At 41.7% G+C, this 12,442-nt stretch overlaps 3 protein-coding genes across 3 annotated transcripts; 1 reads left to right on the forward strand and 2 right to left on the reverse strand. All coding sequences in view use genetic code 11, as the record gives it.

Moving 5' to 3' along the window:
* Positions 1-109: 109 nt before the first annotated feature.
* EGR_05278 (GPI transamidase component PIG-T) lies at positions 110-3,836 on the reverse strand (the record flags this gene model as incomplete). Its single annotated transcript, XM_024494527.1, has 7 exons — positions 110-254; positions 1,151-1,417; positions 1,806-2,091; positions 2,490-2,942; positions 2,986-3,073; positions 3,108-3,448; positions 3,692-3,836. 7 exons carry the CDS (start codon positions 3,834-3,836, stop codon positions 110-112), a joined length of 1,725 nt encoding a protein of 574 aa, XP_024350998.1.
* Positions 3,837-4,086: 250 nt separating this feature from the next.
* EGR_05279 (Autophagy-related protein) lies at positions 4,087-4,422 on the forward strand (the record flags this gene model as incomplete). Its single annotated transcript, XM_024494528.1, has 1 exon — positions 4,087-4,422. The coding sequence occupies one exon, from the start codon at positions 4,087-4,089 to the stop codon at positions 4,420-4,422; it is 336 nt and encodes a 111-aa protein (XP_024350999.1).
* A 2,261-nt stretch (positions 4,423-6,683) lies between these two features.
* On the reverse strand, positions 6,684-11,603 carry EGR_05280 (hypothetical protein; the record flags this gene model as incomplete). The annotated part of the gene is made up of 5 exons (XM_024494529.1): positions 6,684-6,811; positions 7,992-8,116; positions 9,196-9,223; positions 10,430-10,766; positions 11,472-11,603. The coding sequence occupies 5 exons, from the start codon at positions 11,601-11,603 to the stop codon at positions 6,684-6,686; spliced, it is 750 nt and encodes a 249-aa protein (XP_024351000.1).
* Between the last annotated feature and the right edge of the window lie 839 nt (positions 11,604-12,442).

A 12,442-nucleotide genomic window follows, 5' to 3' on the forward strand; every position in this document is an offset into this window, starting at 1 on the left:
TTGGCCGGCGAATATATGGCTTGTTTTAGGGTCTGGAGTAAATCACTTCAATTATAATTTAACCAATGATAATGTTCGGATGGAACTAGTTTAGCGAACTTAGGTAAATCTATAGTGTGGGTGGCGCCTCTGAGACCGTGGTAAGATAGAAGGTAGAGTGTTCCATTCTCGTGGTCTGCATATTTCGGTGGATCTGAGGGTCATGGAGGGGCTCACCGATTCGACAAGTCTGCTGAGCTGCCGCCAGCTTTGTCCTAGACCCAAAAGTGTTGTTATTTCTAGGTCTTGTATTGAGATAGTCCGTCTCCTTAGAGTGATTCATGACGTGCTAGAGCTAGGGTAAGATTTACTGATGGGAATTTGTAATATCCAAAAAATTGCAATCGACACTTGACGAGACATCCTTTTCGCTCTTGATGCCGGGGCCAAACGGATATCGTTTTCTTGTCATGTGAGTTGAATAAATCTCACAGCTGGTAATCGTAGTCACTCGCTAATTTTTTTACTAAGGCGAATGATGTCGTTCAAGAATGTAAACACGCGTAGGCGAGGAGCAGACAGTGAGAACGGCGACAGTTCTGGGTGATTTTTGTTTCTAAAATAGATCATTCACCGAATCAATAGCATATTTTGCATGACCACTTTCAACACCTTTCTCTTCAAGATCGAGATGGCATTTGTCAACTTTAATATATACCTAAGTTCACGTGTCCCTGAGCTTAGAACTAAATGCGGCTGGTGCGGTAATATTGTGGATATGGTCGGGCCTACAAGATCAGCTCACATCAATTTTTTTCTCGTAGCCCAAAGTACACAAAAATCGGAGATGACTCATGCCAGTCGCCAACACGCTTCAGAGATGACCGTGTTGTAAACCGTCGGGGACGAATAGTACTCTGGGCTAGGGGGTAATGACCTCAATAAACGTGCTGACTTCGACTTTCATGTGACAGAGGCAATTACAACCGAACCCCACGAATCATATTACAAGATATGACCTCATGAAGTACTCAATTTGACTAAAATCCAAACAAGAGTTGGAAGAGAATTTTACTCAAAAATGCTCCGTAAAAACACAGCCAGATAGAAAAAAGACGCAGTCACGAAGAGTTGCTAGTCCGATTTGGAATGCTTTTGTCCACGCACATACCGAAGTACAGCTTTCAACTTCTGGCAGAGCCGAACGATGGGGGGTTTGTCGACTACTTCCTCATCACCCTCGGCAATCACGGGTACCATGGCTGAAGTAGTGAGTTTGTGCACTCCGCCGAAGAGCAATGCGACCACGGAGCAGACCAAGCAGAGGGCGTTGAACGGCATGCTGAAATCGGGCACGGGGAGGCGAATGAGTGGCGTCTCGGAGTACAGCCGCACAAAACCCTCGCCTATCTCAAGCTCCGTGTGATTAACGGCAGAACTGAAAAAAGGGAAGTAATATGAATATAAGCTGTGGAAAAAGCACAAGAAGGCTCGTTACTTGCGTGGCGGATATTTATTCGCAAGCATCCGAAGTATCTCGTGATTCAATTTTACTGGAACAAGTGATGCAAGTATTGCTGCATGCCACTAGCGATAGTTTCCTAGGCGTTCTGTGTTGATAATAAAAGTACTTTTAGACTGGCATGCATTATAAGGTCTCCAGGGCTAACTCGCATTACATGTGCTATACCGTTGACTTGAATAACGCTGCTTATTAACAAGGGGAAGAGTAGACTTAATAGCGATTTCTTGTGCATGTTCTGCTGCTTTAATAATCCTTACAGAAGAATTCAGCTTCAATGAGATGGCTGAAAAAATTGACATACAGGTATTCGGCGTAAGTGCTGGCCCGTGGAGGCAACGACAACTCCCAGGTGATAGGGTTGCTGGCAGCCCGCTGTCGGTTGAGTTGGTCAGGGGAGAGCTGGTAAATGACAGTAGCGGCAGGCAAGAAGATGCCGTGATTCGCATCGGGGAGGTATTCATTCCAATGCATGAGAATCTTCTTGAAAGCATAAGAAACAGTGACGCAAGCTCTCGAAGGAAGAGTAAGCAGAAGCTCCAAAAAGGCCATCTGCTCTAGCTGAACGCTGGGCTGGAATATTACCCTATCTGTTTGGATAGGGGAAAAGTGTATAAGTAAATGGGACAATAAAAACCCAACAACTTAAAACCAAAGCAAAACACTAGGCGGTAGGGTCAGTGGTGTGAATTTTGCAAAAGCAAGACTACTGGTTTTTATAGAACAAGAGCAAAACAAATGACATCTATTACATATTTGTAAAAGTGGAAATGACAGCAACTAGGAGGAAACAGTGATCAAGCGTGATGCCATATCGATTGGATGACGAACCTACTGACCATCTAGAGGCACAGCAAAGCTCAGTTGATGATCGAATTAACCTTAAAGAAAAGTTTTGATGAATGAGTTGGATGACAATTTGAAAGCGCTACCGGAAGGCGGATTAAAACAGAACCGCTATGTTATTTTGAGCAGGATCACAAGTTACCTGGTGCCATGTTGATTGGGGCGTCATTCATCTCAGATTGGTAGGCGACAGACAAACTACTGAAGTAGATCTCAGCATACCAAGGAGAGGAATCAAGTAAAATGGCACGCGTTGGAAGGCTTAAATGATTGCACAGTTCAATTCGCACCCCGCCATCAATATCGCCCCTCCCTGTGGCATATTTCATGACGGAGATACTATCCCCCGTCCCAGTCGAGAATCGTGATGTTTCAACAGGAGGAACAGAGGTTATGGTGAGGTCGTTGGCAAAGTCATGTGCAGGTGTGTAGACTGCGAGTACTCGATGACTGTCCCAACTGACTAACGAGGATGATCCAGAAGGTTTCAAATCAAGACGTGACTGAGAATGAAGAATTATGATTTCACTTCGACGTGCAATTTGGCACGACTTGTTAATCCGGCCACCCAGAAGACCTGTAAGTGACCACGACTCTATACCAGGGTGAATACAAATTACGAAACAAAAATGCATTACCTTGAACAGAGCTATATGAGTAACGCCGATCAAATACAAATGTCAGAGACTGCCTTAATTCTAATGATGATTGTTTACATTGAGAACCCTAAAATACAACGTAAGAAGTAATCATGACTTACTGAACAAACTCTTCGGACGCCAATATACATAGCATTGTAAGCAGCCTTAAAAATCGACTTGGGTTTGAGCATACTGGCAAGACCACCTAATTTTTTACAAGGCAACAATTTTGACCAAGGAGTGAGATTTTCTGTACAAACTTCTTCGTGAGGAAGCTGGGCGTAACGGAATATCTCGGAGGCATTGTTAAAAGTAAGCTGCTGGGTGAGGCCAGAGGGGCGATAAGACATTAATGGTGATATGTAGCTGTGAGGTAAGCCAAGTTGACTTAATGAGGCACAGAATTGACCAGAAAGGGCCTCAAGAAAATAAGCCCAAGATTTGTCAACACTGTAAGGTTCTGAGATAAAGCTAAAGCAAAGTTACTCGGATGTTGAGGGAGAGAACCAAGCCCATATTTCAGCACCCCCAGATGCAGTAGGTGTAAACGATGGGCCCCATTTTAATCTGTCCCAAAATCCCTGCACTATTGACAAATGGAATTCATCAACATTGTATTTTGAGATTATAGAATATAGTGACTTTGGAAATAGGTGAAAATTGTGGTCTGAATTTACAAAGGAATTACAATTTCAATCTTTACCACCACTCGTAGTTTTGCGAGTAACAAGATTGAAGTGGAATCCAGAGAAGCCATTACCCAAGTCCCTAACGAGTAACTCTTCCTCAAAGTGATCTGCAAGAGCTAGAGTTAGTCCTATAACGAAGAAGTGAACAAATCGCTGCATGCGCGCAGGTCAGCCTATGCAATAACCTTCAAATCCACCTCCTTATAATCTGACTCCGTAAATAAAATCGACACCAACCAAAACAAGAAAGCATAATTAATCTTAATTTTCTTCGCTTAATCTGCCTAGAATTAATAAACAATTTAGGTCCTTGTGTTACGATAACTGCAAAAAGGACGACGTTAACCCAAAACCACATTTGGGGCTGATGTAGCCCGTGTTTCAGTGGCGTAATCCACCGCGTTGGCTCATGACTGAGGCAGCTGTTGATGCAACTCTCAGCAAAGAAGTCATTCAGGGTCCATCCAAAGAGCAAACCAAGATTGAGGTGCTGTTTAAGCCTGTTGGTGATGCACCATGCATGAAAAAGTCTAAGTGGAAGGTAGCCAGATCTGATACTTTATCGGCGGTGACAAGTTTCCTATTTAAATACCTTAACCTTATTCCACAGCAAGACAGTATTTTCATCTTTGTTTCATCCAGTTTCACGCCTCCTTTGGATACCGAATTAGGCACTCTTTTTGACTGTTTCAGTACTGAAGGGACACTGATTCTGCAATATTGTAAATCGCAAGCCTGGGGCTAAGTGGTTTACTTCAATTTCTACCAACATTGTACATTTTTTGCTTTAATAAACTTTAAGGTACTTATTTTAGTTTTCTTGTCAGGTTGTACATCCGTATATGTGTGAACCTATATGCTAGTGGTGGTATTTTACCTACGTTTACCTTTGTGGTTGCGCTCATTTGTAACAAACATCTTGCGCAAATTTACTGCGCGGCTGTTTTCTAGGCCTGATTCCTGTTATAGTTAGTGTGGGTGCAGTTCTTCCATTACCATAAGGTCATGAACCCTGGATCTTCAACACTGGCATACCACGGTCCCGTGTGTCTTTTGCAATGAACCGATTTTTCCTTGCTGCAGGACGGGTTATAAAAAACTTGGATCTGTCATTAGCATACACTTGTGTCGCACATGACAAGGAATTGACCGCTTTATCTCGCGATGCAGGCAAAGCCAGGCGGCTCTTCATTGGGTAAGATGCTTTACCATTTTAATGGTCTTTTTAAGGGCGTAAAGTGCTAAAGGACTTTCTATACGCTGCGATCAGCATTTATCTGTTCCAGCTAGAGGCTTATCCTTCGGAAGCCTTCAAATCAGCCTTTGTATTTGGAACTCCTGCTAAGGTAAATACTTGAGAATTCTCAAACATTTTGTAATAATGTTCGTTCAGAAAGTGTAATAGTGATCGGTTTGGCGTGCTAAGAGACTTGGAGTTAATGGAGAAAAATTGGAAGTGAGAAGCATCTAAATACTGGGAAAGATATATGGTATAGGATGTTTTTTGTGATCAGTTAGCACCTCCACTTTTTATATCCGTCAGCAAAAATCTGGTTCCAGTTTATATAGTGCTACGCTAAAAGTGCGATTTTAGAAATATACTGCGTCACCATAGCGTAAATTTATGATCTCATCGTCTGGGATGCGATTGCCGCAAAGGTCTTGTAGTACAAAAATCCTTCTAAACTCCATCGAGCGAAGAAAGTGGATTAGTAAAAGGTATGTTTTGGATTACACCAACAATTTTTAATGATCGGAGTAAAATGAAGCTCTTGAGTAAACGGTGATGCGCCACCAGTTTCGGGTGTTTAAGTGTTAGTGTTGTTGGGGATCCAATGCTTGATGGCAGGTTTGTGCGTCGTACATTCTTTAGCAAATCTAATTTGCTTAAACTTCGCCTCATTTTTCGTTTTTACTTCCTTAGGTCATTTTTTGGCTTCCGTCCCTTTTAGATTTTACGAGCTCAGAGTGTTCGAAGATACGCTATGAAAGTACTTAATTCCCTGCAACTCTCAGGGGATGGCCAGCAGGAGCTTGTTCTGCGCTATCACCAGCCAGAAAGCAATGATTATTGTGATGTTGTTTTCCGTTTCCAGTGCCTTCTTTCCCATTCCGAGTGTGTTCCTCACCATGATAGTTCGAATGATATCTTTACTGTTTAGCAGATCAATTTTCATTCACTAATGGACCATAGCATTCGATTTCACTGAAATGAGACTGCAAATAAGGAGAGCAAAATTACAGAATGGCAGTGTATAATTCGATGAGGGCTGTAGCTCTCAGAATCGCCCCTGTAGACATATTAAGGGATGTTAGTGTTAAGTAGTTGATTATCAACGCATGGAAGGGCTGAAAGGCTATGGGTAGAGGCGGAGGACTTCGCTGCCAAGATGTTGGTACGAGGTGGGCTTATTACAAGACATTTGGACAAACAAGCCTCGTTTCGTCTGGGCCATGTCAATAGCACTTCAGTCACATGACTTTCGATATCATGAAACTTACAACTTTATTCCAACTCGTGAATTCGATTTCAACGGATGATGGTGTTCTACGTGCCATTTGGGTGATTTTTCTTTGTACTTGCCGTCTTGCCTGCGCACTTGTCGACGCCTATAGAACGATTTGTCTACTTTAGCACTTATTTGAATTTGGGTTTTTGGAAAGAGGGCTTTGGATCAGCTCTGGGCAAACTTTGGTTACGACCCCTTCCAATCCTTCATGATGCTAATAAAGGTAAAACTTTAAGTGTTAGCAGAATCGACACTTATTTTAACTAATTTCAGGTTCCTCATGGACTCTTTTAGTTCGGAATTGGTTCCAATCTGGCAGCTTGTATCGTCAAGTAAGTGATTTACTGTCTACAGAGTAGCGCCTTCTATCACAACATTCAAAGCAGCGTATTCTCCTGAAGTACTGAATTGAAATGAATTATGTTATCTGTGTAGAATTCTCACAACTCAACTACCACATTCTTTTTCGCTGTCTACTTGCTGCACCCAAACAGCTTCAGCTTAAAGTTAACTTTTCAGGTTGTCCATTACTTAAAGCGTACCAGTATGATTTACTATTCTTTGGAATATTGCATCCATGGCAGGCTGTAAAATTTGCCCGTTTTTCGAAAGATTTCTGATTTACTGATTTACAATTCGAATGACACAGTAAGCAGGCTGTCTTATCTGCGGAGTTGTACCACTTATTATTAATTTATAGCCAAGGCTTTCGCACATACTCCTTAAACCATAATAGCAGCAGTACGCGCAGTCACAAAAACTCCAGACCCGCTGAATACTTAACGAGGTACTTGCGCCGTCGTTTGTTTCAGTCTAATCCCCAGATCTTATCCACCACGAATTTTGTGGATGCCGAAGTGCCAAATCACGGACCACGTTCATGCTTCCCCGTCCATTCGATAACCCAACTCGATCTAACTGTTAGTTTAACCATGTGTGACTTAATAAGCATCAATGACCCACTATTGCAATCTATGAGGATTTCTAGTTTCAGATCTTTTATGTCTTTCCGGACTCAGCCCCATCACCGTCCTCCCATGATGCTTCCAAGAATGATGCCGGCAGAGCAGTCACATTCCCAAATGCATGAAATGAGGTTAATCATCTCCACCTTAATCAAAATAAACGGCGAAGCAAATTCGCAGTAATCTTATTCTCTGCAACTGGATAAACGAAAACAGAGAGACGTTCCTTTGAGTAAAACGCAACAGTTTTCAGGGGGACATAGCTCAATAACAGTAGGTGATAAGCAGAGCGACTTCTCTGCCTTGGTAGTTGACGATGGGTATACGTATAGGTGAATTAAGCGTAGGATAATACTGCCGAGAATGAAACTCAAGATGTGTGGTAGTTGTGGTTGGCACGTTTGAGCGGGTGGGTCCGGAACACGTTCAACTGATTCACTTTGGGAAAAATGCATGGGAAGTTAGTAGCCAGTGGTCCCTTAAGTTCAATTTGCGTAGTAAGGTTTGACTAGGACTACTTAACAGTATAGGTGAAAGCGGGTTGACACAGGGCCCGATAGGAAGTCAATCTATCTTGTAGATACGAAATAAACATTGTTGCACGGGAGTCTGCATGGGTAGTGCTCGTGAGCATGTAATCACCTATTGAAGGATGTCACTTATGAAAAGCAAGGGTTTTATTGAGTACTTATGGAGTCGAGAACAACAAAAGATGGTCGAGGTATGTACTGTTCATCTGGTAAAACAGAAGAACATTTTAGGTTTGGCGAGTGGGTGTACTTACACATTTGGGTAAATCAGGGGGCTTGGCGAAAGTAGCTGAGTATAGTTGCAAATACCTTCACTCCTCAGAAGAACTTCAGCACCTATTTCATGTCTCGTCTCTTCTGAAATCGTAGACAAGGATCGAATGAACGGTGGTGGTTGTGGAAACCAACTAAATACCTGAACCCATATATTCAGCCTTAACAATTAGAAATGTTCAATTTTATAAAAAAATATTGGCGTGGTATATTACAGTGGCCTAGATGAGGACAAATAGGGGAAATAATTCGAACGTACAGTCCACTGGGCCCTCCCCGATGGCGTCAAATTAGGATTTGGGGGTATGCATGGCGATTTTTCAGCATCTTCCGAAGACTTCGGGACCCTTTCGCTTTCTGTCCGTCTTACAGGCTGGTAAATTTTAAAACAAGTTATGATTACTTCATATTTTGGTCACAGGAATTACGTCTATAGCAATTGTTAAATTTTTCGGATTGATAAAAACCTGCACCAAGAGTTGTCACGGAAGCTTGAATAGAGACTTAAGTAACCCTTGAATATTGCATGTGGATATCAGTAGGATTGCATTAAAATGATGATACGTATTAGCGGCATTAATGTATAAATGCTCAAGGTAAGTAAAGTACATCAACTTACCCTTTGTTGTAATGATGAATCTGGTCTCTTTTCGGCGATGGGAGAGTAAAGGTGCTGCTTCGGTAAATAATTGGAATATTGCAAACTTTGTCGCCTGGCAACCTTAAAGTATACGTGCGAGAAACAAATCAAATTGCGATCAGACATTTTAAAGTCACAGTAGCAAAAATAGAGCCCATTCCCATTTCTTGTGAGCGGTGGCACAGAAAGCAGCTTGTCTACCATGATTAGATCCGCCTTTATAGATAATAGTTTTGGTTTATTTAAGCATTATTGGCAGATTTTATTTGGCATCAAAATGGCAGTGAGATCGAGTCTCCAAAGCCTTAAGCATTGCAGTACGATAGTGAGGATACAAAGAAGTGAAAAACAAGAATGGCATTGATAACTTATTACAGGTTTTGATTGGCCCTGACTTCGTGGTGTATGTCCCGACCCTGGTGGCAGCGATGCTACCGGGGCCGGAATACCCGTCGGCGCTGGAGGAGGTGTCGGACAAATTGCTGGAGGGGGTATCGAACAAATCGCTGGAGGAAGTGGCGGATCTGTAGACTCTTCTTGCGTAGACTCGGGGTATAGTCCCCAATTTGTCTCCCTCTCACTTTCTGGCAGTCTAATTACCTATCATTAGGAATGCAGTGTCTAAAATCTATATTAGTAATATCAGAATGGAGAAGGAAGCATTCACTTTTTGATACTCCATTGAAGAATCGACTGATTCATGCCAATTTGGTGTCAAAAATTAGATAATATTCTTAGCACGGTTCCCGATCATGTCTCAACCCAAGAAATTACTAATACGAATTGCCAGCTCAAAGTCGACTAAAATTCGCACAATATATTGCTATTTTATGGATGAAAAATTCGAACCTGAGTACAAAAACAGAAGTTCATTAAAACAGTCCACAAAGACTCACTCTAAATCGTGATGTAGTTGGGGAAGGGCCTGTAGCCTTGACCTGTTCTGTCGTCTAGTAAACAAATAGGAGACTAGAGGCATGGGCGATAATAGTTATTATGGTGAAAGGAGTAGAACTTCAATAGTAGCACACACTGTTAGGAAAAATTTGAGGGTGCGCGTGCGTCGGCGTCAAAGATTTGAATAGAAGCGATTAGGGTAAGCACAACGATTCCTTGATGCATCAAACTACCGGCTAAAAGTAATCAGACGAAAACGAAATGACTACTACAGGCAGACGAAAGAATTTTGCTACCCCAACTCGAATTTACAATCAAGAAAATAGCATAGTGGATGGGTAGATAAACATAAATTCCTCCTCAATAAAATTGAAGTCACTAGTATTTAAAACGCAATTCCAAGCACGGAAATGCTAGGGCTAAAGTAGGGGTTTCCTTTGAATTTAAAATGCTCTTCGTACTTGTTTGGATGATGAAGCTGCTGTTGCAGAGGCGTTTGGGATTATCGAGGCCTGTGTTGGCAACAAAATAGGATGCGCCCCATTAGGCTGAGAAGTCGGTTGTCCATTGCATTTTTCTGTGGAGATCGGCAATGCCTAGATAATGTTTAACTAAATTTCTAGGACCCAAATATAACATGAACAACAAATTCGGGAGGTATCAGTCACATGGGATCATAAATTTCATTAAAGTGTTCGTTTTTTGAAATCATATTTTCTCAAATCTAGCTAAGACAAACTCACCTTAATCATTGTCCGAGGAAGTCCTTGCTGAAACGGTACCCCTTGATCAGCTACAACAGGGGGTAAAGTGACATAACCTCTGAATGATCCAAATTGTTGAGTTCCTACATCGCTAATTGTCCAAGCTATTCGTTGTGTGGCCCCATCTACCCCTCTCAGAAAAGAAGTACCAGAGCCCACTATTTCGTATTGACTTTGCTTCTCATCAGTCCCCGTATTTTGCGATGCAGCTGACAACATGGGGACCCTCCGAGAGTTCTGAGATGAGATTCCACTATTTGGTTTCGTGAAACTTTCACGAAGAGTCATCACGAGGAATACAAACTCATCAAAATTCAAAGGAGTTGTGGGGGATTCCGGTAGTGGAAGTTCTAGCAGAGGCATAGCTAGGTTTTTAGGATTTGCAACAGTAAGTTTTTGAATATAATTCATCCGGACTGAGGGCGTAATGGCAAGCAATCCACTCCTAGGTGGATAAAAGATCGTTATGTTTGGGCCCATAAAGTTTCTGCCTTGAACAACAATAAAATTCTTGTAATTTGGTAAAAAATAAAGACCAAATCCGCAGTCAACTCCATCCCAGGAACACAAAAATGATGGGTGATCGGGTAGGTGTAGAAGGTGACCAGCAGTTTTGGTGCTGCTAGGCATAATGATAATGGGATCGGTTTTGTTCGAATCCCATAAATGCTTCGCTAGCCGACAAACAAGTTGCTGTGCGTGAGCAGGTACTTTCACAGTAATTGTATCTTCATCTTCATCATCAGGAGCTCCGGTCGGACCACTTGGGTCGCAATCTTAAAGGTAAAATAATGAGCTGGAAGTTAGAGACCACGTTGTTAAAAATTCAGTTTAACAATCCTAATGGCATTTAAAAAACGATACCTTCTGTCTCGATGGTCTCTGTCACTATATTTCTACCAATTATGCTCACCAGTTCGTCCGAGCAATTAGGGTAGAATTGGAAATCTTTATTCAGTGGTACTGAGTTCGTGTCCTTTTCCAAAGCTTGCAGTAAACCCTCCACGGCTCCCCTTATCGAGCCGGATACCACTTCACCCATTTCGGGATAGCAACAGCTTGTGATCTAGGGAAACTAGTCAGTGATGATATATTCATGGATGAAACACAGTCTAACTTCTGCTTGATTATCCAGTATCATTCATAGGTTTCATAATAAATTCTTACGACCTTGTAAGCATCATGATTTCGCATTATAAAGCATAAAAATCTTACCGATTTCATATCACTATCCAAACGATGGATATCACAACAAAACCTGAGGACCCAAAATTCCGTCGTGGGATTAAAGAAATCGGGCATTTTGATAATGAAAGTTGCCCGGATTGTCCCACATTTTTCCCACATTGTATTCGACACCCTAATTGTGTACTCATTGAGTGGTAGTTGTTGGCGTCGCCTTTCTCGGACCAGTAAAACTGACAAAATCGGTTTGCAATGGCTTTGCCCACCAAGCTAAAAATTACAATTGTTAGTAGCTACGACTATTAATAGGATATTTCAATATTGCAACCACTTCTGGGTTGTACCACGAAATACGCTGATGGGTATTAGCTTAATCAGTCTGGTAAAACTCGACAAATTTGATAGCGTCCTTAAGGCACATCTTTAAAATATGCTTTGGGCTTTAAAAAATGTTATGTGACAGAAGTCATGGAATATAACGCCAGCTAGGCTAAAAAAAATATCTTTGTAAAAGTCCCTAAGGGAACCCAAATATTATAAAAGATGGGCATTAATAAAACATCTTTCCATCTATGTCAATGCTATGGATAGAAACAAACGGACCAAGTTCAGCATGAGCACAAACCCGCCATAAAATGGTTAAAATACTCAGGTGGCATTCTGTCAACCGAAGTGGGTGTTTCGCAATGTGTGTAAACATGATACAGACATTGACAAAAGGAAATAGGGCAGTGGGTTAAGCAGACAGGATTGCTGCATTTGAAAGCATTCGTAAACTGCATAAATAAAGCCATGTGGGAAAGTCAGATAAAAAAGTGTAAGCAAAAGACCAGGACTAAAAAGCGAGACGTCCACAATGTCAGGATTCGCATTTGTTAATCAACAAAAAGAGGATGTAGTTTGCGAATTTAAAGCATAAAATTAATAGTCATAAAAACGCAAATGCAGTAATAAAGGCAGCCTTAGTTGATAAACCTACATAATCGCAGTTTAACATTCTC

The sequence above is a fragment of the Echinococcus granulosus genome (genome assembly GCF_000524195.1).
Source record: "Echinococcus granulosus chromosome Unknown EG_S00038, whole genome shotgun sequence".
NCBI lineage: Eukaryota > Metazoa > Platyhelminthes > Cestoda > Cyclophyllidea > Taeniidae > Echinococcus > Echinococcus granulosus.